General features: G+C 43.4%; 1 protein-coding gene across 1 annotated transcript in view; it reads left to right on the forward strand.

The window, feature by feature from the left end:
- nrg3b (neuregulin 3b) overlaps positions 1-24,744 on the forward strand; it is a 215,619-nt gene extending 190,875 nt beyond the window's left edge. Inside the window, exons 5-9 of the mRNA XM_084341552.1 lie at positions 4,022-4,124; positions 6,681-6,807; positions 13,885-13,994; positions 19,679-19,861; positions 23,001-24,744. Coding sequence (XP_084197678.1) covers positions 4,022-4,124; positions 6,681-6,807; positions 13,885-13,994; positions 19,679-19,861; positions 23,001-23,757 — 1,280 coding nt within the window. The 3' untranslated portion in view covers positions 23,758-24,744. The remainder of the gene's footprint in view (positions 1-4,021; positions 4,125-6,680; positions 6,808-13,884; positions 13,995-19,678; positions 19,862-23,000) is intronic.
- The last annotated feature ends 214 nt before the right edge of the window (positions 24,745-24,958 follow it).

A 24,958-nucleotide genomic window follows, 5' to 3' on the forward strand; every position in this document is an offset into this window, starting at 1 on the left:
TCAGTTCGGTGATTTTAATCTGGGGACTAAATTAGTTCAGAATGCCGCTGCTGCAGGTGGGCGGATGCGTTAGAGAAAATGAGAACAGGATTGATCGATTGATAGCCGGACGGATGACAGACAGAGGCGCCGATGGTTTTGGGGGGCTCTGATCTCGGGACTGTGCGTTCTCACTTGCTTATTCATTGTGTCCCATTATGACTTCCCCTTCTGCTTTAGCAATGAATCTTTTGATAGCTGTTATATAAGTCCGATATGTGACAGTCTGAGACAGTCGGTCCGGATACAACAAAGCTCTGTTTGAAGTGGGATTGAGTGCTCTAAATATGATCTCCTCTTTTGATATTCTTGCATTCTTCAGCCCAGTAGCGGGAACGCTGTGTCTCACTAGTTTGCCCCGATGTATTTCAGGCTGAATAGCCCCATTTTGTCATGGCTACTTTACCATGGTCTTCATTATAGCACTTCTTTCTAGTCATCTGTAGAGTGGTTGGCATAGCTGGCCATATGGGATTGTGTTGTCCTTGTGTCAATATGACATGGCTTAGCCAGTGTAGCTGAGGCTGTTCAGTTTGTCCCGTTTCCACAATGCTCTTGCATCTAATTTCAAGAATGTCTTGTAGGCATCAGGCATGAAAGGCCCTGTAATGGTTTTATGTACAGACTGCATGTTGGTTTTTCCTCGCAGCCATTCAGCAGAGCTTTGTAGACAGCTGTTTTTATGTGCCTATCGGAGCCCGCGCCATCTATCCGAAGGAGACGGGGGTTGTCTCAGGTGGTGGTCCTCATGAGCGCTGATGATGTGGCAGCAAATGATGATGTTTTCCATATATTTCAAAGATGCAGCCGTCAGAGAGGTCATTCCACTGATGGTAAAGGCCGGAGGGTTTATGAGGGGAACTTCTGTTGTTCATTTGTACAACAGAAGTTCATTTCTGTTGCTGTGTTGGTGACAAATTACAGCGAGGGTCAAGAATCCGTGAGTCAAGGACTTGCTGACAATTTCACCAGTGTCAAATGCTTGATAGGTTCTATTACAGAGGCGCAGCGTCAGGAGAGGCAAACCAGGCAAATGTTTAGGTCCCCACAAAGAAATCTGGGAAAAGGGACCCCCGATGGCCACTCATATTGGCACATTTTGCAATGACAACTATAAATCCTCTTAAACCTCCCATAAAGGCACTACTGTGTACCGCTGCTGCCTCAGACCACTGCTTTATGTATTGATCCCTGGCCTTATAGTGTGGATTATTACAATGTGACAATGCAGAGGTTGTTTATTCACTAATTTAGATTTTAATTGTTCTGATTTTTAAAGGTACAATACGTAAGAATTGGCCACCTGTCGAAGAAAGGTCACTCGAAACAAATGGAGTGCAGCATATCACCAGAGTAACACTCACTGCTGCTAATTGTAGCTGCCATTAGCTAGTTAGCTAGCTCAGCTAGCCATGCAGCTAGCGGTCCAGACTGGGAGCTTGGGGTGGTGTTACGAGACAGGACAGGTTGGGGCTAGCGGGTTAGCATGCTAACTTCCGTAGCTATCTCTGCAACACAACACATAAATGTCTTTGGCATAACATTAGTTATTTCTTCACATACTGTTTATAATTGGCCATGTTGGCTTATTATAATTATCAAATCACCATATATGTTGCAAGATACATTAAGACATTTCAATACACTAAACTACAGGAGAAATTGCTAAGAAGCTGCATCAGTATACGTACACTATTCTGCCTTTATTTCTCCTGATTCAAGTTCATATATTTTAGCAAATGTTAAGTATTCATAGATATTATTTCCCGTAAGGTTTAGTGCCTTTAGCGTTGAAAAAGTCTTTCAATCACGATCATTAAAACCAAATTTCCATCTTTTGTTATTTAGTGTTGGATTCCCACAGAGTGCTTTTTTTTGTTGAACTCTGAATTCTTTATTTCTGCCGACAATCATTTGAACTTACCTGACCGTAATCTGCAAAAAACAGCAGGATAAAGTCAAGCTGTTTTTGTAAAACACCCCCTTTCGTTTTAAAAAGAAAATGAAAATGTCTGTTGATCTTTACAAATCCAGAGGCATAATATTCTGCCGATGGCATGAAATGATAAAATATGTCTAGATTAAAAATTGAAATGAATCATGTATTTGGAGAATCATAACTACTAATATATAGAGTCACTGTCATCTTTTCCAATAGACATAGGTGTCATTTACACTGGGGACATGTCCCAACCACTTTAGGAAATGTCAAATTTTGTCCCCGTCACTTTTTTAAAGGATAGTTAGTCAAAATTGTGATTAAAAATAGCTTGCACCACTGGTGAACATGGCTGCCTCCATGTCTGAAAAAAGTCCCTCATTACAGTGCCTTAAATCACATATAGTACGCTGAAGGCCATTTGAATTACGTCCCCACTCCATCTATGTGCATGTATTTAGATTTTATCCGCTTTCTATTATCATCAAATATAAATATTGGTGTCAATGTCAAAAAAATCTAGTTGCAGTCAGACTAATAATGCACAATATTGGCCTGGAGAAGTAAATCACACACCAAATTGCATAATTCAAGGTGCTAATATGCCAGCAAAAACAACTCAAATTCAATGCAAAACCAAAAATATGACTAAATCATCTTCACAGCGGGTTGTCTGTTTGCCAGTATTAAAAATCGCAATAGTGTGTCACAGCTGGCCACCTCCGCAGCATCTCTGTGCCTCCTGCCTCCTTTTCACAGGAGCTGAGTGGGCAGTTTGGACCTCTGATGTATATATACACTCTGCCACTCATATGTGTATCCACATATTGTAACCCCCAGGATGTGTTCAGATGTTATCTTTATATTTTGCCCGAAGCATTCCGATATTAAAAAGGCTTCCCCTCGGTTTGAACTACACCGTCCCTCAAATGTGTCGACGCAGCACTGATGTAACGCAGAGGAAGAAAAACGAAGGAGGAAAAAACAGAAAAGAAAAGGACTGCTTGGTTGCGCTCTTTAAACGCAGGAAGCTCTCTTATGGTCAGCGAGCCCTTAAGAGAAGAGTTTGAGGAAGATGATAAACCTGTGCAGACAAGCACGGATGAAGAAGACCTCCCAGGACAGTTCTCCTCTGACAACATCAAAAGGTAGAGACAAGCCCTCAAAGGTCATGAACAGGCTGCTGTGATGTTTTTTGCACTCTGCCTTGCAGTTGTCAGGGTGGTGAGAACAGACACAGGGGGATTTATTGTTTCTGGAGTGATTGAGTGATGTCACAAGAGGTTGTGTTCAAGGTCATGAGTGACTCGGGGACGGACAGGTCTCTCCGTAGCGGATGTCAGTGGATTAGATACAAGTTGCAGCTTTAGATCGCGCTCGCTCTGACCACCGGGCGACTTGTCGTGATTCTGATAAGCCAGCCCGCGTGTTGCGCCGCCTTCGCCCCCGCACCACCATGCGCGGTGGTAAGTAGTGCAGCGCCACAATCCAGCTGCTCAGTCAGACAGATATCTGCTGGGATCAACTGCTACTTGTCCCAGCTGCTTGTGACCTTAAGCCTCCGCTGCTGATGTGCAGGGGTCTGACAAGAAGCTCCGGGAGCATTCATTTGCCGCTAATTCCCTGTCGCCATCAGTCTCTGAATGCTGACAAACATACAGTACACGCACGCACACACTCTCTGCGGCCCCCGCTGTGCAGAAACTCCATCGGTGTTGCCTGCTGGGTTCGTCTGAACGAAATGATTATCACACTTCAGTTAGCACATGTCACTGAGCCCCTGCCTGAGTCTGCCATGTCCCTATCCCATGCTCAAACGTTGACATTTACTGACAGCAGCATTGGTTGCTTTATGCTAATGCCGATTGTGGGTGGATGTCTGTGTGTGGCTTTGTGTTTGTTCGTCCGTCCGCCTTTTGTGTGCGCGTGCAGTATGTTAATTCATGATACATTTATTCCTCCCAGCTCAATCACAGCCACAGCCCATATCCTTTGTGTCACGGAGGAAATTCAATGGCCTGAACTGTATTCTCTCCTCCGCAGAGAGTGGTGACACCTACCAGAGACAGGTGCTGTCCATCTTCAGCATCGCCTCGGGGATCTGTCTTCTCGGAGTGGCATGCATGGCTCTCTACCGCCGCAACAAGTGAGTGATGCCAACCAGCACCACATTAGTAGACTGTGCCCCCAGCTGTGCAGAAAGAGCACTTTACTATCGTGGCATGGAGCCCAATGAAAGTCTAAGTGTGAGTCAGCTCGACGCTGTTTCAGCAGGGCATCAAATCTGAATTGTGCAGGATGCATTTGGGACCGATGCTCATGTAAGATTTATTTGGGAAGTGGTTTCAGCAAGCAGGGGTGTCACAAAATGCTTCGCACTAAACAAAATACAAAGATAAGGCAGGAGTTCAAAGACGTTAGACCCTAAGCGTGCGTGTGCATGACCGGATAAGAAGGCAGGCAGCACCAAAAGCAGCCCGCCAAAGTCAATTACTCACTGTGGGGAAGGGGAAACAAAAGGAAGGAAGACAAAGAAAAGTAATGGCAGGGAGTGGACGGGGGAGTTAATGCAGGTTATGGCGATTGAATCGGGCTCGATAAACAAAAATAGGTTTCATTGTCAGTACGGTAGCACGCTAAGTATCGGTCAGTGTGACCAGAGAGGCCCCGCTCCACAGGTAATTAACTTACTGGAAATGAAATCCACACTCCCTCTTAAATTGAATCTCTTTACCCCAAATTTTTTTTGACAGTGCCGCTTAGATAAATCGCTCCTCCTGCTAATGCTCAAGTTTATTCTGCTCTTCGGTGAAGATGTAAAATTTCATTTGTATCAGTGCTTCGCAGCAAAGATTAGCCATTAAAGTTGCATTTCTGAGAGTGTTTGAAGGCTTGACAGAGGAGTTAGAGATGAAAGAGGCAGGATACAGAGGCCAGATACCTCCCAGCAGTCATTGATTATCATGAACTGGACTATGAAATGATAGGTACTGCACCATATTGTTAAGTGTGATGATTGAGCACGCCTGAGTTAAATGCATTGTATTTTCTGCCACTAGGGGTTTCAAAAACAAGAAAAAACAAACGAGTAGTTTGACGATGTCATGAATTGGCGTGGGATCATGTCATGAGTTGTTGACTTTAACGTTCATTGCTGATGAAAATCTATCTGACATGAGCCGGGCAATGTTTACTTAAGTGTTTACCCAGAAGTTAAAGGGAAAGGAAATAAGATCCCTATAACGCTGTTTGAAGCTAGAAAGGTGGCAGGGTCCGCCACATATAATCAAAGTAAAACAGTATGACATTGTGTGTATTCAGTTTATTCAGTCATTATTTAGTCTGTTTAGGCATAAAAATCAGTCAATGACTCTTTCTCTTCTGATTAAAATTTCTTCCCCCAAATTACATAGTGCATCTTTAAGGTAAAAAAGTTACTATATGTCGCTTTAAGTTAATCATTTGGTTGACTATTATTTCAAATGGGCCCTGGTGTAAGATGGTTGTTCAACCACTTTAGTCATTTTCTTCCTAAATTCCAACTTTTTCCTTTGCTCAGAAACATTTAACGGGCCTCGGCAGCAGAGAGAATTAAGCAACCTAGTATTTAAAAATGAACATTTAATGGTGAATTAAACATTTAATCCAAAAGTCTTAAGCATCAATTAATTTTTAATCCAATCAAAGTTTAATCCAAAATGAAGAAACACTCTCATATTTTATATTTAGCATAGCTAAAAGATGCCATTTTCCTTCGCTCTCTCTTCACTTTGTGTTTGTTTTGCAAGAGCTTCTCTAATGGTAAAGATCGGAGGCAATTATGCTGTGCAGGTGACAAAGAATCAAAGCTATTAATGGATGAATCAACACCTACCTGGCGCTGTTAATGTGACATGTTCACACGTGTATGTAGATATGAAACCGTTTTACCGAACAGAAATCTTCCCCTGCCTCTGCGAGGATTCAAAGTCTGGCATCTCTGGAGATATTTCTGGAAATCTCCTTCTTTCTTTCTTTTCCTGGAATATTATCACAAAGGCATGTAATGGACGTTTCACGGTACATTGCCTTGATTAAATTTCCACTTGTGCAGAGACATCTTCTCTCCTAATGCTATTTTTGTAGCCGGTTCCAGGGTGTGTGTTTTTTTTCCACATCTGTCAAACCTTCAGTCACAGCCTAGGGGGAGGGGGGGAAAAATCCCCGCATTTGAGTTGCAAATTGACTGGTGCTCATTTTGTCACTTTGACCTTTCGCGGCGCTCATACATTTGCAACGTTTGACAAATGTTGTTAGATCTCGTGTGTTCGCCATTGAAATACTTCCCTTAATGTGCAACTGTGATGGTGTATTTGCAGGACTTATCTCAAGGCATCTGCATGGTTTTTCCTGTTTTTACACACATTCAGCAGAAGTGTGTGCCAGGAATAAAGGTTAACAGGTTTATAAATATGATCACCTGCAGTACCTTGCTGTTACATGTGTGCATAAAGAGCCGGCTCACAGAAATCAATGACCGGACTAAAGAGTGTGTGCAGCAAGTAAAGCCAGACATCTAGAGAGAAGTACACCACTGTGGCCACTCTCCTCCTGTTTTGTTAGCTGTTTCTCTCTCATGGAAATATTTTGTTTTTTAAATACAGTTCTGGTTTACCCTTTAGTAGTTGTAATATTGCAATCTATCCTATTTCCGTCCCCACAGAAGACACAGGGAAAAACTCCAGGCTCATTTCTCCGATAGCCGCAGCCTGAGGGACTGCAGCGTCAACGCCTCCGGCCTCATGTCCAAGTCGACTCCCCGTCTTCAATACAGCCTTCAATTCCAAAAGGTAAGTCTTTCCCTATTATTGATTTATCCCCCCGCCATACTTTTATCATCATTATGATCAGTTTCATCTCAATATGTATAGCACTTCTCCGAAAAACAGAGCGCCTGACAGGATGATGTATGGTGTGTATCTTAATAATCTCTCCACTGGCTGAAGCTTTTTGTTCACACTCACATCTGACAGGAGCTGAGACAGAGGGGAATTATGGTTTAAAATGAATGCATCGTGTGTTATAGAGGAAAAATCTGCTTGTCGTGTTCGCATTGACAGATTCCTGTGACAAACTGCAGATTGGAAATTCTAATCTGTGGCGTTTCACGGACCCTGAACTCACCATGCAAGCGCAGCAACAATACTGTACACTAGACGATTAATGTTAACTGGCATTTTGCGGCTGGGATTTTGCGAGTGAGGCCGCCACAACTGTTTTGCAGGTGCTTTTGGGTTTTTTTTTTTTTATTTTGATTTTGCAAATGGGACTGCCTAGTGGCTGTGTTTGCCGTTTATCGAGCAGAAGGACGGAGAGGTTTGTGCAAAATGGAACACTCAAGAAATGAAAAGAAAAACAAAGTGGTGTGATTAAATTATTGATTAATGAGGAAACATTTTGGAGAGAAACTGCGAGGCAAAGGGGGGGAAAGTCTCATCTGGGCAGCTGCAATAAAAAAAAATCACAAAGACAAACTCCTGGTTTAGTGAAAAGAAATGGCAGGGGGTGGACATAAAAGACATAAAAGACAAAATAGCACAAAGTGAATCACAGTGCAACACGACACAGCGGTGGTGAGAACTGACCCAGACATTCAAAAGTAGATGTCACTGATACAGCTGATTCCTCCACCGAATCCCGAGGTAATTGCAGCCTAATGCTCGCTTGTAAAGGTCCTATCAAAAGAGTGCACTTGGCATAACGCATTAGCACTTTCCTGAATGCACCCTCTTTGTTTGGTGTTTGAAAAATGGTCACATATCATTTGTTATTTGCCGCCGCACTCTTAATACAATATTGTTTTATAGTTTTTTTTTATTTGTTCAGTGTGCAGCTTTCATCCATTGTTGGAGGAACTCATACCCATCGCTATCTTCTGATCACGAGCCTGTGCCAGTGTGCAGCGGCTCTTCATAAATCTCTAGGTGTTACTGACCCTCACAAATAAATCCTTCGCATCCTCTGCAAGTTGCCAAACTCTCTCTTAAAGGGGCACTGTGTTGTTTTGGAGCAGAGATTCAAACTCAGAATTTCGATATTTACAATAGTAATGATAATTACTAATTTTTTTCCACAAGCTGTTAAAGCTGAAAATGTGGGCCCCAGAACACTGTTTGCAGCTAGAAAGGTGGCAGGGTCCGCCAAATATAAACAAAGTAAAACAGAATGAAATTGTTTTGTCCTTTAAGGTCAGTTTGTTTATTCAGTCATGAAAACAGTTTGTTTATTTAGATTGTTCAGGCATAAAAATAATGTCTTCCCCCAAAACTACATAGTGCACCTTTAAATTATGCATGTGTAAAGGTAGGTTATTACCGGGACGAACAGGCATGTGGTACGCTTTTTACAGTGTTTGTTTTCGGCACAGTTGTTGTTGTTTTTGCCTAAAATTCCTCCTTCAGGTTCAGCCTTGTACTGTCATTTCTGTGTTAGCACTTTGCCAAATGTAGCCTGCAACTGAGGCTCTTTAATAATGCAACAGTGTCTAGTGTCACACACTGAAACACAAACACCCCTGAAGCTAACCCCACCCACGGAACTGCAGTTGGCACAATCTGAAAGCTTTTTGAGGGTGTCGCAGGAAATGATGGCTTTGAGCCACTGACAGCTTGAAGAAGTTGTTCAACATTTGATGTAAATGTTGTCGCTGTTAAGTAGCTGTGTTAAATTAAAGGGTCCCATATTGGAGTAAGTGATATCTTTGTGTCTGTAATAAAGCAGGTGTAGGCGCCATAAAAATACTGTGAAAGTATCAAAAAATCCACGGAGAGAAACGCACACAGCCTGTTTTCAGACACAGTGCCTTTAAACGGGCCATGAAGACTTCTGTAAGGTTGTGATGTCACAACCAGACTGGTAAAAAGTATAGTCATACTCAAGTAAAAGTAAAGGTATTGTGTTAAAATATAAGTAAAAGTAAAAGTCATCCATATGAATAGTAGCTGAGTAAAAGCCCAAAAGTATCTGATATTAAATGTACTTAAGTATCTAAAGTACAAGTAAAAGTAGATGATATATATATTTACATGTATGTAGTATACTGTGTCGACTCAACATGTTTCTGATCAACAGAATCAGTGTCTTTTTATTTATCTTATTGATGATAAAAGAAATTGATTTAAAATCTGCTATTTTGGCTCTGATGCAGCATGTAATCTGCAAAGTAACTAGTAACTAAAGTTATCAAATAAATGTAATGGAGTAAAAAGTAGCTTATTATTATTATTATTATTATTATCATTATTAATTTAGTGGAGTGGAAGTATAAAGTAGCAAATAAATTGTGAATACCTCAAAATTGTACTTAAATACAGTATTTGAGTAAATGTACTCAGTTACAGTCCATCACTGGTCACAACTATACAATCCCCGCCCTCAGCAATGCTCTCAGCACTGCCGTGGTTGCAAAAACACAAGCAGCGCTGATACAGAAACACAGTGTGTGATGCCTGCTCAGGCCTGTAAGAGCCGACCAATCAGAGCAGGCTTGGCCTTCAGACAGAGGGTGAATAGAGGAGCTGCAGCAATGGACAGTATGAGAAAAATCACATGTTTTTTGAACATTAAAGTGTGAAAATACTTTATAGTGGACATCCAAAGTATCCTGCAAGCAAGTATGAACCTAAAGTTGAGCGTAATATGGGCCCCTTTAAATTAAAAATGAATTTTTAATGTCACTCGTGCACAAAGTTCAACTGAAGCCCAACCAGTCTAGGCACTTCAGCGCCCAGTTTTACGCATTTCAGTCAGATGCAGGCGCCTCTTGTCCCACAGCACAATAGCAGGCTATTATATTAACACCATGACTGTGAGAATGTGGTGACAGGAACGCATGAGGTCTCAGCGTGCAGTGAAGGCCTGTGTCCAGCCACAAAATGCTCTGAAAGGTGGACACAGGGAGGATGCCAGGAGGAAGGGGAAGGCAAAAGAAAAAAATAAAAGACTGTAATAACACAACAACACAGCAACAGCTATAATAGAACAGTGTGAAGGAAAGCTTAAGGTGGGATGTGAAAGATCTCTGGCTATGAGCACCCAGGAGGGGGCATGAGCTGAACAGAGCGAGGAAAGATTAACAAGTGAAACCTATTTTTCCACAGATTTGACACAGCGACCCCAGACCACAGCTTCTCTCCACCCACTCCCTCAGCATGCAACCATCTAGGGAGAGGACATGTGCTGTGGGTGGTGCAAGTCCTGCAAGTTCTCTGGGTTTTTTTTCTTTCAAGGAGAAGTCAAACTGACAAAATGGAAAAGTACTCTGCGAGGAAAGAACAGAGCGCCGTGTTCTTAATGAGGCTCAAAACATTTGGCGTGCGCTGCGTACTGCAACTGCTCAGCATCGGAACACCGTGGTGTTCTCACCGTGTGCGTTTGAGGCAGGAAGGTGGAGGATGAGCACAGTGAGCTGGAGACAAAAGGCTCGCTCTGTGGGGGCAGGTGCAGCGGGGAGGACGAAACCGGAGTCCATTTTTAGTCCGTGTCTTCCATACCATCAGCGTGATAAACTGATACTCCGCTAGGCACCGGTGTCTTTAACCTACCACCAAAGAATATGCCAACTCCCTGAACTCAGGCAAGCTTAGACCAAGATGTTTTGTCTCAGGGTTCGCTGAGGAGCAATGTAAAGACTTGCACAGGATATGCTGACATCACTGTTGCACACTGCAGTAATACTCAAAGTCAGAGCCAAGTAGAAGTTACTAAACCCTGGGCACCTTTAAAAAAAACATGCACCTGGGCACCTGCACTGCCTCTATACAGTGTGTACTTCACTATTATTAAGATATACATCATCCATCATCCTGTCAAGCATTATGTTTTTAGTGTACTCTACTATACTATACTCTACTAAGTCCGACTTGGCTGTGCACCTGCGTGTTTCTTCCATCTGCGATTGCAAATCCATGCATGTTTGCGCATCTGGAAAACATTCCTGTGCATATGCTCCCGCCATCTGCATGTGTGGAATGGCCAGGTGAATTGCTCACCCTGCGACACTTAACTGTAAATATTAGGAGTCGTATGAGATTCTGCGAGTCGTTTCGTCGCACTCTTAAGGGAAAGGGAATCAAAGGAGGGCAGTGATTGCATAGTTAAACACCTCTCGCATCCTCTGAGAATTAAATCAACACCTCTCCGGCGATGGAACTGTGTCTCAAATGAAAAGAGATGGGGTATGCGCCCATGAGACGCTGCAACGAAACAGACACGCACCGACTTGAAGGAATAGGGGCACTCAGACTGGGAAGACAAGACGAGGAAACTCAATTCCCATCAGCCGGAAGCTGGTGTGGTGGTAACTAACTAGTCTAGCCTCAGTCGAAGAAGAGACCCTCAGGAGTGAGCCCAAGCTACTGCATGAATACTTCATTGGGAGTGAGAGAATTGTTAAGGGCCAAAGAGCAGAGACTTCAGTGCTAAAATCCACCGAAAAATGACTTCAGAATATTTTAATGAAAGTTCTGGTGTGCCTCAAGGCTGTTTCATGTCCGACTAAAATCAATTTCACAAGGCTCTGAGCTCCTTATGTTCTCAAAGACACTGTTTTCTTTCTTACAAGACACGATTAACACCAAGAAAGCGTCAATTCTTTGATACCAAAGGCTCTTTAATAAAGATGATTTCTGATTATTTGAATAGATGTACAGGAAGCACCAGCAGAGGTAGGTAGCTAAGCAGAGGACTATTACAGGTGCAATATGTAAGAATTGACCACCTGTTGAATTTCTACTCCAAACAAATAGGGTAAATATGCTAACTGCTGCTAACTGTATTCTATACATCCAAACTGCCATTAGCTTGTTAGCTCAGTTAGCCATGCAACTAGTTAGAATCCTGTTTACACCGCTAGCACAGGAGCTTTAGACCAACAGGAAAAAGGGGGTTTTCAGGCCCAGGGCTAGTTGGTTAGCATGCTAACTTCATTAGATATTCTCTGCAACACAACACATAGATGTCTTTGATATTACATGAGAAATGTTATTTCTTCACTTTCTGTTTATAATTTTAGATAATTTTGAATGTTTTAAACTAAAATTCTTACACATTGCACCTTAAACCAATTCTGAGCGCAGTTTTGTGGTATTTAAAGCAACAATATGTAACTTTTTGCAGAAAGATCGTTGATTGTTGAGTGTTTTTCCATCATCCATCCATTCATCATCTGTAATAGCCTTTGCAGGGTTGCGGGGGTCTGGAGTCGAGCCAAGCTAGCATTGGGCCAAAAGCGTTGGTACTTAGCGATCTGGGAATGAGACTCAACAATCAAATTCTTTCTCAAGAATTACTTTAAAAGTTACATCCTGACGCGTGAAATATCTGAGGAGTATTTTCTGAAATAACAAACTAAAGTTCTGTCTCTCAAAGATCTGTGAGAAAACAAAAGGAACAGCGCGTTCACAGGGTTAACCAGGGTGCCGGCGAGAACAGAAAACGGAGGAAGCATGTTAGCCACTTGTTCAGCAAGTGTTGTGACGGCAGTTGGGATGATATGAAAGCTTCAGTAGGTGTTTCCGTGATTAATAAAAGAACAGGCCAGTGCAGCTTGAAATTAATAATGCTGTCAACAGTTACACACTCTGTGTAATGTGCATGACGGTGCACAGCTCCGAAACAACTGATTTTGATATCAGGTAGAGGCACGAGGAGCAGTCACGTCTCGGCTCAGAGGGTCGACTTCATCTGGAGGTGGTTTGTTCTGCCGCCGGCTCAAAGATTGTCCTTCATGAAGAATGGTCAAATATCCCATTATGCACAGTTCACGACCTGCGATTTGATTGTAATCCGAGGAGGATTAGTGCTGCTCTGAATGCATAGCTTTTCCTTTCTCCTTGTTATGTAAATTTTGCTGTTATTCCGTCAGGCTCCTGTATTTTCCCTTCGCCTCTCCTTGAAGTAAACCCACAGTGCGTTGTTTTTATCCTTGGCTTTCACAAGTGGCATAAAACAAGGCACAAGTGAGATATGGAAGGGGGGGGGGGGACAAGTGAAATGGGTTACGCCATGCAGGTCTGCCATAAGCTATTTATTTTATCCCCTGACATAGATATCATCCTCCAGGAAAGTTTGCCACAGCAATTGTTCCAGAGAGTGAGGCGTTGTGCAGCCGCAGGGTATATGAGAGGGTGGCCAAAATGATCCTATTTTCTTGCACAACTAGTGAACAGCAGTAACAGCTCCCTCTGGGAGTCAGGGGTGTAAGGGAGAAAAAGAGGCTTATCAGGCATGAGAACCCTGAACCAGCGCTAAGTCACATGCAGTCGCTTTAATGATGTACAATGAGACGGACAGGCGGGGCAGAGCAGGAGGTACTGTAACCGGAATAGCAGAATTATCTCATGACTTAGTGTTTCACAAGGGGGTTCTTGGGGCATTCATGGCCGCTGTGCCAGCACTCTGTCTGCGGCCTGTTGTAAGATAATGGTGTTCATTTTGATAAGAATAAAGGGAGAGAATTGAGGGGGGAAATTCTTTAGGAAACCATTAATGTAATCTTGTGTGGGATTAATTCTTCAGTGCAGAGGGAGCACTGTGAGGGCCATGGCGGAGTTGATTCACAAAGCGTCCCCTCTTAATCTGCAGTTTAAAATGTAAAGTGTAATTAAAGACACTCTGCCTGGCTAAGGAGGGGATGCGTCAGCGAGAGAGCATCCTCAACCTGTCTGGGGACTTGCAGCTAAGCCACAAACACTATCCCCAGCATTATGCATTATACCCTGTGCTTATGTCCTGTGTTGACATACATAATCACTTACACCTGCATCTAGTTCTTGATCTTGATCATTATAACGAAAACATCTGGGCACTGAGGATACATTCCCAAGCTGCAATTACTGTACACGCTGTTCTTCTTCATTTTTTTGCAGAGCTGCAGTTCTCACGGATCGTCTGCTAAGGACGGCAGCGTGGCACCCGGCACGTCAACAGCGGCCCCGCCTATTCTCAGCAGAGCGCTGTCGAAAGGAAAACGCTTCAGGTGAAAATGCGACATCATCTTATTCCAGCCTTGCTTTCATATCTTTTTTCCTTTCCCCCTGTCCAGATACAAGAGGCAGCCGAGTGAGAAATGTAATCATCCTGCAATATGGTGGAATATAGAGACCTCAGAATAACACGCAGACCATTAATGCAATCGTTATAAAGACTTACGGTGACTATAAGTGGGAGGAACTATGTTAATATATATCATTGATAACTTCATAAGCTTTGCCTGCGTGCATATCTTTAGTCTGGCATTAAAGGTGTAGCTAGTTTGATGAAATTAAAGCTGGAGTCCTTCAAAACAGTCAGGAAAGTCTTTTATTTACATGGCATGTCCGGTAAACTGTGCAAAGTGATTAAATGTGTGCTTAGGCAGAGTCTGAAATGACTGCTCGCGCACTGATAGGGAGGAGAAGTGAATTTTAATGTGCAGGCAAACATTGATTCAACAAACTTCCTCCCCGTGCCATCATTCAAATGACAGAAGATTGAACAAAATTAACAACATTTCGCTACAAGGAACTGTCAGACGCGGTGGCGCTTTTGTGATCACTGCCGTCGGTATCAAACGCTGCCATTTCGAATCCTCAGAAGAACACAGGGTTGCGGGTACGGAGCACGCTACAATGTGGGATGTGGGATGTTTACAGAAAGGCTTAATTTGCTTTGATGATATGGGTGCAGGCACACTTTGACAATTAATGACTTTCAGCCACACAGCGTGCAAGGAGATGTTTATTTCCCGTAGCACCTTTTACGCTCATTGTTGGCAATTTCACTAAGATTTGCTGGTAAACGTCAACCGCTCACTTGATCTGATGCTGTTAAGCAGCATTTTTGTTGCAACTGCACTGTAAAATGGGAGACACGTTTTTCAAATCTCATTGCATTAGACAAGCTTTCATTCTTATGCAGCCAGCACACACAGTACAGGATGCACAGTGATTAGAGGCATGTCTGTTTGCTGAGAGCGAGGTGGAAAGGTTGCGCGAGTACAGCCAGAGGGAGTTTTTAGATGTCTGCTGGACTGTGATGACAACTTTAGCGAGAACCCCCCGCTGAGGCAGCAGTCACTTTCTGTTTTAATGGACCAGTGCAGTGTCACAGAGGAAAGTTTTTTCCCAAAAAGGTTGTCGTGTGAAGTTGCAGGGACGGCGCCAACTCGTCCAGGCCGCTTCCTGGCGAGTGCCGCGCAGGTGCGTCTCGGAGGGCAGCTGACAGTCAATCATGTGTTGAGCGTGTTCTCCGAGCCGGAGGAGGCAGGCGGGGAACTAGACTGTGATGGATGATGTGGAGATGCTTTCAGCTATTGACCTGAGAAACCGGGCCACACCGAGAGCTATCAGGAGAAATGCCCCATAAAAGCATGTCAATATGGTCCATCAATATCGCTGCGAAAGGTTACCTGTGAATCATTGGCTTTATCACTGGGCATGAGCATTAGAAGATTGATTCACCTGCTTGAATGCAGAGTATGTCTGTTGAAGTGGGGACTTTGCCGAAACAATGTAGACATCACATGAATCACTGAAAATATAGACATAAGATAGATATTAAAAGAGCATGTATCAAGAAACTACAGCCACAGAAGAGGCTCTGTCGCGATGGACTTGACTGTAGACAACAAGGACGAAGCTCGAAGTGAAACCAATCCGGAAGTGCCATGTTTCCAATCCGTAAGTGCCATGTTTTCTAACGGCCAGCAAGGGGAGACTCCACTGGTTTTATATAAGCTTATGAGAAAATTACCCTACTTCTCACTTGATTTTTTGCCTCAGTAAACAGTTTCCCAGTGAGTTTATGGTCTCGATCCCTAGTTTCAAGTCTTTTTCAATTCAACATGATGTTCATTTTGTAAATTATGCTCCTGATGAAATACACCAAAATATGGTCACGTTAAGCACCAAAAATACAAAATGTCAATGACCGAGGCTTCAAAACAGTAGTCCACCACCAGTGGGTGACCTCCAAGCCCATGGCAACAGCACCGGGCTTTGAAGTCGCCGTTACAAAGTGGCCAAACCGTGTAACTACACCGGCTTAAAAATACTTTTTCCGATAAGCTTACATTGAGAAAAAAGTGGCTGTAGAACGCTGGATAATTTATTGAGCATCACAACCTTCACAAAATGATCTGTTTCGCTATCATAATTTGAGCTAAATGCTAACCATAGCATGCTAACATGCTCATGTATGACTGACAACATGTCATTTAAATCCATCCAGTGGTTGATGAGATAATTCACTCTGGACTGAAGACAGACGCCCCTCGAGCGATGTGTCTCTGCGTTATGAATTTACATTGTAAATAGTCAAACTGAAGCCGCTTGTAGCACAAATGTCAGCGAGGAAAAATGAACTATCAATCATTTGGAAATGAATCATTTCCAACTTTGATACATTCTGAATGAACTCAGCGGCGCAGCTCGCTCTGTTCTGCCTGCTCTCAAGCATAATTCCGAATTGCTTTACCGGCAAAATCTGACGGAAATAACACTGACTGAGTCGATGTATAATCATCACACCGCCGCTAGATCAATCAGTGTTTTCATTTCGGCTACTGTGGAATTTGATCAATCACCATGAGTCCATTGTCGTGATTGGATTATGAGGAAATTGTTGTAGGCTAATCAATGCGCTCAAGTCGAGTCAGTGAGCACGGACCGACACGTTGGAAGCGAAGAACTCTGGAGGGAAAGAGTTTACTCTTTTAATGTGCCATTATATTTTTAGATTCAGCAAAGGTTCTCTGAAAAAAATAGCATCCCCCGCTCTTTTTCTGACTCTCTACTACGTCTAACAAATGCATAAAGAGGGAAGAACTGATTAAAATATGTGCTGAATTACTCTCACAGCCGGGCTCACCCGTTAAACATCAGGAGGCAGTACATTTATGGTGAATTGTGGAGATAAGCAGCTGCCTTTCAATTCTAGACCTGTAACATTTAACATCCGATAATTACAACAGCCTGGTGATTCTGTGCACAAAAACACATTTTCATTCTTCCAGCTTTCGGTTAATCCTAATTAAAAAATCAGCATGTTAATGGCAAACAAAACTGACATAACTCAGCTTTATTCATATCAACTTTTTACAACATCAGTCGACACGAAAAGCTAATGCTGCCAAAGACCAGAGCCAACATTAGCCATGCTTATTGTTCCACAGCCACGGACATTTAGTAATTATTATAGCCGAGTATTTTCCGTCAGTGTCCCAGTCAGCTATCAATTAATAACCAAAAGTCCACTGGACTATTTAGTGTTCTGCATGATTTAAGAGGAATGAGGGAGTTCAGTTTGAGGACGAGTCAAAAAATCTTGAAGTTTGGACATCTTGATTACTATTAAACACCATCCGCCGCTTCACACACACACTATTTTTCTCTTGTGTGTGGCTGCTGCAATAACAAATTATTTAAGAGCCCGAATCAAACTCGGAGAATGTTTGTCACTGTTTTGTGTTTGGTGCCTCAAAACAAACACATTTTTCCGCCCAGCAGTAATAATATGTCATAAGTTGTTTGTGTGGTTCAGTTTATCGAACGCAATCAAGTGACTTATTGCTCACAAAAGGAACTGTAGCTTGTGATCAAAGAGAGAGCCACGATGCCGAGATGCATTCAAATAAACTGGAAATTATTTAGCTCTGTGTGTTTCGGGAGTTGTTAGCTCTCGGATGATACACTCGCACATCAGCTTGCGATATAGTGCGGCATAACTCTGATTCACGTCGGATGTCATTGCTTTATTGCAGCAACCGTGCAGGGATCTGCTTTGAAGTCGACCACCCGCTGCCCACATAACAATGTAAAAACAGTGTGCCCGGGCAGGAAGCACGGTTTCCAAAGACTGCCGCTTCCATCCTTAACAGCAGCAGGATATCAATATATATGCGCTATTCATATTCCCATGGGTTTAACAAATGTGCCCTGTATACCAGCGTTTAGTCACACGCAGTGTTTTATGTTCAAGATGTATTTGAATTTGTAGCTAGTCAATCATGATCATACGTGCTCCCAAGCAGAGATGTGCACAAATACATTGAAAAGTATCTTGTTACAAATTAAACATATAATTACACATAATTGCTCATCAAATTAGGCATTTAGTAGCCTCAAAATGGGTCTGACATTAAAGGGGGCTCTGTGGAACTTCTGTGTCGTGCTAAAAGCTGGTCATTAATTTATGTTGGCGGATTCAACTTCAGCTTCACAAAGAAATCCACAGTCCTGGGGCGTTAAACAATTTAAACAAGTCGTCCACAGGCGTGCATAGGCAGCTGAGAGGGACGGGGAAGGCTCACATGCGGGGCGCTTGTAGCTCAGGCGGTAGAGCGGGTCGCCCAGTAATCGGAAGGTCGCCGGCTCCGGATCCCCGACTGCAAGTCGAAGTGTTCTTGAGCAAGAAACTAAACCCCAAATTGCTCCTGATGAGCGGGTCGGCACCGTGCATGGCAGCCTCTGCCGTGTGTGAATGTGACAAGTGTTGTAAAGCGCTTTGAGCGGTCAGTAGTCAGAAAGGAGGATATCTTAGCTGTAAATCCTGGGGCCTGTTCAGTCCCAACAAAATGCAGCAAAACCTTTATTTAATCATAATATGAATTATTGTTGGAGTTTGAGTTATTGTCCCTAAAGTTACAGTAAAGATAAGCATTGTGTTACAATTACATTTTTTTACATTAAAGCTGCTGTGAGTGATATATTTTATATTAAAAAAGTTATAAATAGCTCTATATTCCAACACGAATCACTGTTATAGAGTGTTTGCTCAGTGACCCATGTCTCTCCTCTCCTCCCCCTCATGCAGAAAAAGAGAAAATGCATTTCCTGGTATCCCTGCTCACTTTATCCAATCAGGACAGTGAACATAGATAGGAGGGAGGGGACTGCCAACTGCAAAACAGGCAGGAAGTTAGCTCAAATGACGACAACACTTACAGCAGCTTTCAATAAGTACTTCATTTTAAATACATTTAATTGGAATACGTCATCTGTGGTCCCCGGTAATGACCCCAAAACTAAAATACAAACAAGCCAGCAGAGCATTTTTCCCTCCCGACCAGAATGACACCCGGTGCAGCCAGACCTTTCTCCAGTGCTGACAGAGTGCAGTGGATATTTTTATGACCAAATACTTAATGACATTCCCATTAGCCTCAGCTGTGCGTTGTGTTGAGGGCTAATTAACAAATGTTAGCATGCCAATGGGCCGAACTAAGGTGGTGAACCTGGTAAATATTACCTGCTAATCATCAGAATGTGAGCACTGTCACTGTGAGCGTGTTAGCATTTAGCTCACAGTGCAGCTGGTGACAGAGCCGCTAGCAAGGCTGCACACTCACTCACTCCCCTCTTTGATTGAGTCGTGACAAATTCTTTCATGTTTATGTAAATTGTATTGCTTAATGGTAAATTACTATTGTCTTCACCGGAATCGGATGCCTAGATTTCAGCGCCAGGGTTGTTTATGCACGCGTCCATTGAATGCGGCATATGATGGGGTTTTTCACTCAAACGTGGAGCGGAAAGGTCAATCCATTCCGGTCCATATTACAACCATGAAGATGAGGAGATGGGATACATTTGATAACAACGAACGAATGAATGAAATGAAAATGGACGAGCGCTGTTTGAACCTAAAATAGTGTGTTAACTCGGTTTTCCCCTCTGGTTACAGGAGTAGTTCCCTTTCCCTAAGTCCTGCCCAACAACGGAGGGAGAATAACTACTTCAGGACCCCTCCCATTTCCAGAGGAAAACACAAAATATCAACCAATCTCGTCGATGGATCCAGAGCGTCCGGCCACGTCTACAAACACTTGCAGGAGGACGAGTCAACAGACGTGGAGTCCATTAGAAGGTGAGACTTTGTCCTTTCCTTTCTCGTTGGTTTCGTCATCTGTATTTGTGCCTCAAAGAGGAAACTCTCTCTCTTTGCCCCCGTCTGCGCTGAGGTCAAACAGCCGGTTCAGTGATACAGACCCCCGGACTAAGTGAGGTTAAGTTGGAGTGGCAGAAGGATAATTTTGGGAGAAATGAGTTTATGACTGAGATGCTCTCAGTTCAAATCCGTGAACTAGCTTATGAAATCTAATCCAGGGAAATAAATTAGATCTGCTGTGGCCTCCTTCAACTGGGACTGTCACAATTAATTTGGAGAACACAGTTGATCCCGACCGCTCAACAGTATCATGGTGCCGGGGAAGTCCGCGATATGAGACTGTGTGTAATCCTCCGCACACTTGCCACTGGGCTTTTGCTGTGAATGAAAAAGCGTTTGGTTTTATCAGGGTTAAAAATACAACAACGGGGGCCAAAGCTAATTACCAGATGATGGACGAGTTCACATGAATCCGAAGAAGTCCACAAGGGCCTGATTTTGGCTAATGCTCCGGCATTATGTGGAAGCTTCATGGTTCACACATCTAATAAATAATTACATTTTCTGTCATTTACATGCTAAACGTGGAGCCGTTTTGGGTGACTGCAGCCTTCTAGAACAAGACCACAAATTGCGAAGGATTAATTTCAGCCATTTACACATCTTGAATTCTCCTCGTGCCCCTCGTGATGTCGAGTGAGGACAGCGAGTTGCCCTATTTTCATGGCTATCAGAAGTGAAGCAGAGCCACTGGCGCTGTTTCAGGAGGCTTAAAAAGCAGGGAGGACTTTGGCAGAGCCACCTCGCGCCAGTTGGCTATCTGGGGGCTTAAAATAACTTACATGTGAAAAAGAAAAAAGAAAAGAAAAAGCACTGTCTGATGATACTCGCTGGCACCGGCTCAGAAAAGGTAGCTGGATGTGAAATCCTCTCTTGCACAGTTGTTATCAAAGAGGAGGTGTTCATCCAGGAGGGAGGGGATGATCCATGTGGAGACAAAGTTGCACATTATTTTCAACTTTTCCTGCCGATTATAAATAAGATTTATTGTTACATAACATCTGCCAAAGCAAACAGTCTGATGCTGTTCATTGAGGTGCTTGTTTTCCTAAGAAGAATAATGCATAATGTCAAGCAGCTCCACCGGCATATTCCTCTTAAACAACAGCAATGAAAACATTGAATTATTTTCGGTTTTATTTACAGATGCAGGAGCGAGCATCTTTAAGCCCGAGTAAGGCAGTCCTATTTAGCATATGCCTCCGAAACAGCCTAATTTGCTGTCAGCGTTTGCAACTTGAGGGATGGCACTGTTATCAGAAACGTCTGTCATTAAAGCCGCGGTGTCCCTCGTGCATTCCCCCACACTTAAGAGTGCCTAGCAATGTTCCTATTAGCATGCCAACCTGATTGAGCGTTACAGTGACTTGTAAGATGCGCTGCAAGCTGCCAAACTCTTTATGTGACCTATTTCCATAATTTACATTTTTAAACAAAGCTCCACGGAGCTCAGCAGTTCTTTCAAAATGGCTGCGCGGAGAGATCCTCCACACTCATTCATGTGCACAGGCAGACAGAATAACAAACAAACTAATAAAGACGTTAATGAGAGTTATTTTTTTAAAAAGGCAAAATCTGCGCGCTATAAGCTATTAAATCTAACACAGCTTTTTACACGTGTCAGGAGTAGAGCTGAAATAGAGAGGGCTCGTCTTCTTCGTGGGGATAAGATTGCATTTGTACAGTTAAACAACGCAGATCTCATTAGCCACTGATAATTCCTTTGCAAATCCATCAGCCGAGCACACTTCGCCGGCCTTCAGGAGGTCGATGTGACGTATTTTTCTGGACTTACCAGCCGCACAACAAGAAGTTACCAAGCTTACAGCCCCCTCCCCCTCCTCATCGTCCTCCTCCTCCTCCCCCCCACCTCTCCCTTGTTGCCATGGATACACCCTCTCATCTCTGGAAATGAGAAACGGGAGGTGGAAAGGAGAGTGAGAGAAGGAGAGAGGGTAAAGTGAGGAAAGAGGGAAGATTGTGCAGAGATGATGATGAGGGTGCAGCCGAGGAAGGAGTGCGGCGGCGTGGCAGGAAGTGTTAGGGAGAGGGGCGAGCGAGAGCGGCAAACAAACACGAAGACACTCTCCCGTGTTTTCCATTTTGAGACAACAAATCCCCGCTGAGTATTGTCAGTTCCATTATCCAGTGTCAAAACATATATTTACCCATCGCAGATAAGGACAGCATTGAAGGCAAATTTGTTACGGGAGTTATTTTTAGATGTGTTTTGATCTGGTGGATTTACCTCCAGCTTGCAGTCGCCCTTCTAATACCGAGGGGAGGAGTGGGAGAGTAATTCAATTATTTAAACTTGGTTATGCTACAAACAGTCTCTGAAGGCTGACAATAACATGCTCCGTCTCCTAAGGCTGTGCCGGGGTGATTCTAAATGTGAGTCGAGTCTTTAGTAACAATATTAACTCTTGTGCAAATGCAACACATATACAAACTTACCCCCCCGACACTAAATAAGTTTCCCTCCTCTGCTGTATCACTTTCACACTTAACGTCGTGCTTTCTCAATCTTCTCGGCGCCGTTTTGCGATACCCAAAACATTCCAGATACATGACTGTAAGGTGAGACTCGCCTGAATTCACCCCAAATATCGCATTAGAAACCTGTGAGACGATTGGGTAATGAGTGAAATTAGAAGACATGTGCGAATGTTCGAGGAGGCGATATAAAATTTGTCCACGTACTCACACAGGCCGGGGTCAGGAATCCAGCAGCTGTGTTGCCAAAGCCTTAAATCTTCAGTAAGGCAGCCATGAGAGGAGGGATTTTTCAGTTAAACATTCGTGCGGCAGCAAAACAGGCCCCTCATGCAGAGGATTATAAATAATTACACAAGATTATGAAAGAACAATACCTAAATATTTGTAATTTTGTTGGTGCGAGACAATGTTTTGTGGAACAATGAGGGGTAAAATGCACAAGAGTTTATTACCCGTCTATCTAATTCCTCTCAGGAAATAAGTGTCAGGGAGAAAAAGGTCACAATTTAAATGTCTCTCATTCTCATCCTGCCGTTTCTATTCTGTTCTTTCCATAAAGGTGTGATTCTGCCGGGGGGAGAGTCGGCGCCCTCCTCAGCAGGACTTCACTCACTCACTTCGCAGCCAGAAAGGGATGGACCGAGGTGCCCTGCACCCGCCTGGACAAGGGAACAACCTTCCTTCCACCCTCCCTGCGCACTCAATCCGTGCCCATCATCCCTTCGCTCCAAGCGTGTGACCTTGAGGCGGGGAACATGAACACGAGTGACCGAAACCAAGGGGGGCTCCTCAAGTGGCACCCCATGCTGGCTGGAAAGACAACGGTGCCCATTCGCAGTTCTCCCTCCACTGCCTGTGAGACTGTTGTGCTGGCTTCTGGTGTTATGCCCAGCGGCGTTTGCCCTCCTGTCACCACCACCACTGCTACGCTGGGCTCGGAGAAGAATCTCAGCTCCTCACAAACACCCTGCTCCATTGAAATCACAGTGGAACTCGCGCAGGGATTAAAACAGAAAAGCCTTTCCGGCCCCATGAAAATGTTTGGGTCTCAGAGCGAGATCCACGGCGGTGGCACAAAAACTCTCGAGGCCGGGACTGCGCGGGAGTCAGAAGGGAAAAGTGTGCAGTATTCAGCCAGAGTTGTGCACACAGGCATCGGGACCAGAGGTTTGAAGGCAGCAGGCCAAAGAGAAGCCCAGGGACAGTGCCAAGGTCAGACATCCCTCGTGTATGGAGGCGCAAACGGCTCCTTGGCCACCAAAGGACCCAGCTGCAGAGGAACTGGAAACGCTTATGCCAAGCCCTCTGCAAGCTGATTGGATTAACTCTGTAAAGCTTCACAGACAGTGTTTCCAATGACTGTATACCTTTGCTGGTGGCACAGGATGGTTAGCAGGTGGGACCATCTGTGGGGCCGCACGGACCAATGACAGATGGCGGTCGATTTTGAAGGAACATGAACAGACTGAACTGCGGAGGAAAAAAATATTGACACAACAAAAGACATCAAATTATAAAGAAAAAGAGACAAAACAAACACACACATTGTGAATAAATGTGACTCAATAAGGAAAACAAAAACCGTGACTTGAGTGGGAGCTTGACTTAAAAAGTGTATTGAAAAAAATGCCACTATTTAAAAGGAGCTTCTACTTAGAAACCAAAATAGTGTGTCATCTCTATGTTGTTTCTCTATTGTAAAGAAATGAAATTATATATGTCATATAATATACGTCATATAGACGTATATATATTTGACTACAATTGTGACAAAATAAAGACTAAGATAACAGTGTTAATTAAGGGCTTTGTTTATCTCAATCCATTTTTACTACATGATATGCAGAATGTCTTTGCTTGTGCTGGTAGATTGTTGTCTTTGACGGGGCAATGTGTAAGATATGGCCAATATTTTAGTTTAAAACATTCAAAAAAAATGAACATTATGTTATGTTACATGAAAGACGTCTGTGTTCTGTGTTGCAGAGATGTCTATTGAAGTTAGCATGCTAACCAGCTAGCCCTGGCCCTTCCTGTCTCGTAATACCACTTTGTACCTCAAGAATTAGCGAGTTTGCTAGTTATGGGGCATTCAGACCGAGCTTGGTGCCGCACAGGTAACGAAAAACATAATTATAATCCAGCGATCAAACTCGCGAGTGTGAAGTGAGGCGAATGTTCTCTTCGCGTTAGGTCTGAACGCACCATTGGTCTTATAAGTAAACAAGATAAACTCACAAAATGTCAAGAAAGGAAATATTTTTACACCTAACCTCCGTAATAAACAGAAAAACACAAGCGTACTCTGTCTGAATTCAGGTTTCTTTTACCGAACTAAGACGACCGTAACCGTAAAACACAACATAAACTAAATAAAAACGTACCCAAGCAGTCTTGGTTTATCTTTACACAATCACTTCTGGTTTGGTCGAAATAAATCCTTAATTCACAATTCACAAGTCCCCGCTGATGCCCGACTCTCTCCTCTTGTCTCCGGAGTAATAGTCCTGGTCATAG

Source organism: Pagrus pagrus (assembly GCF_965226575.1).
Source record: "Pagrus pagrus genome assembly, chromosome: 21".
Taxonomy (NCBI): domain Eukaryota; kingdom Metazoa; phylum Chordata; class Actinopteri; order Spariformes; family Sparidae; genus Pagrus; species Pagrus pagrus.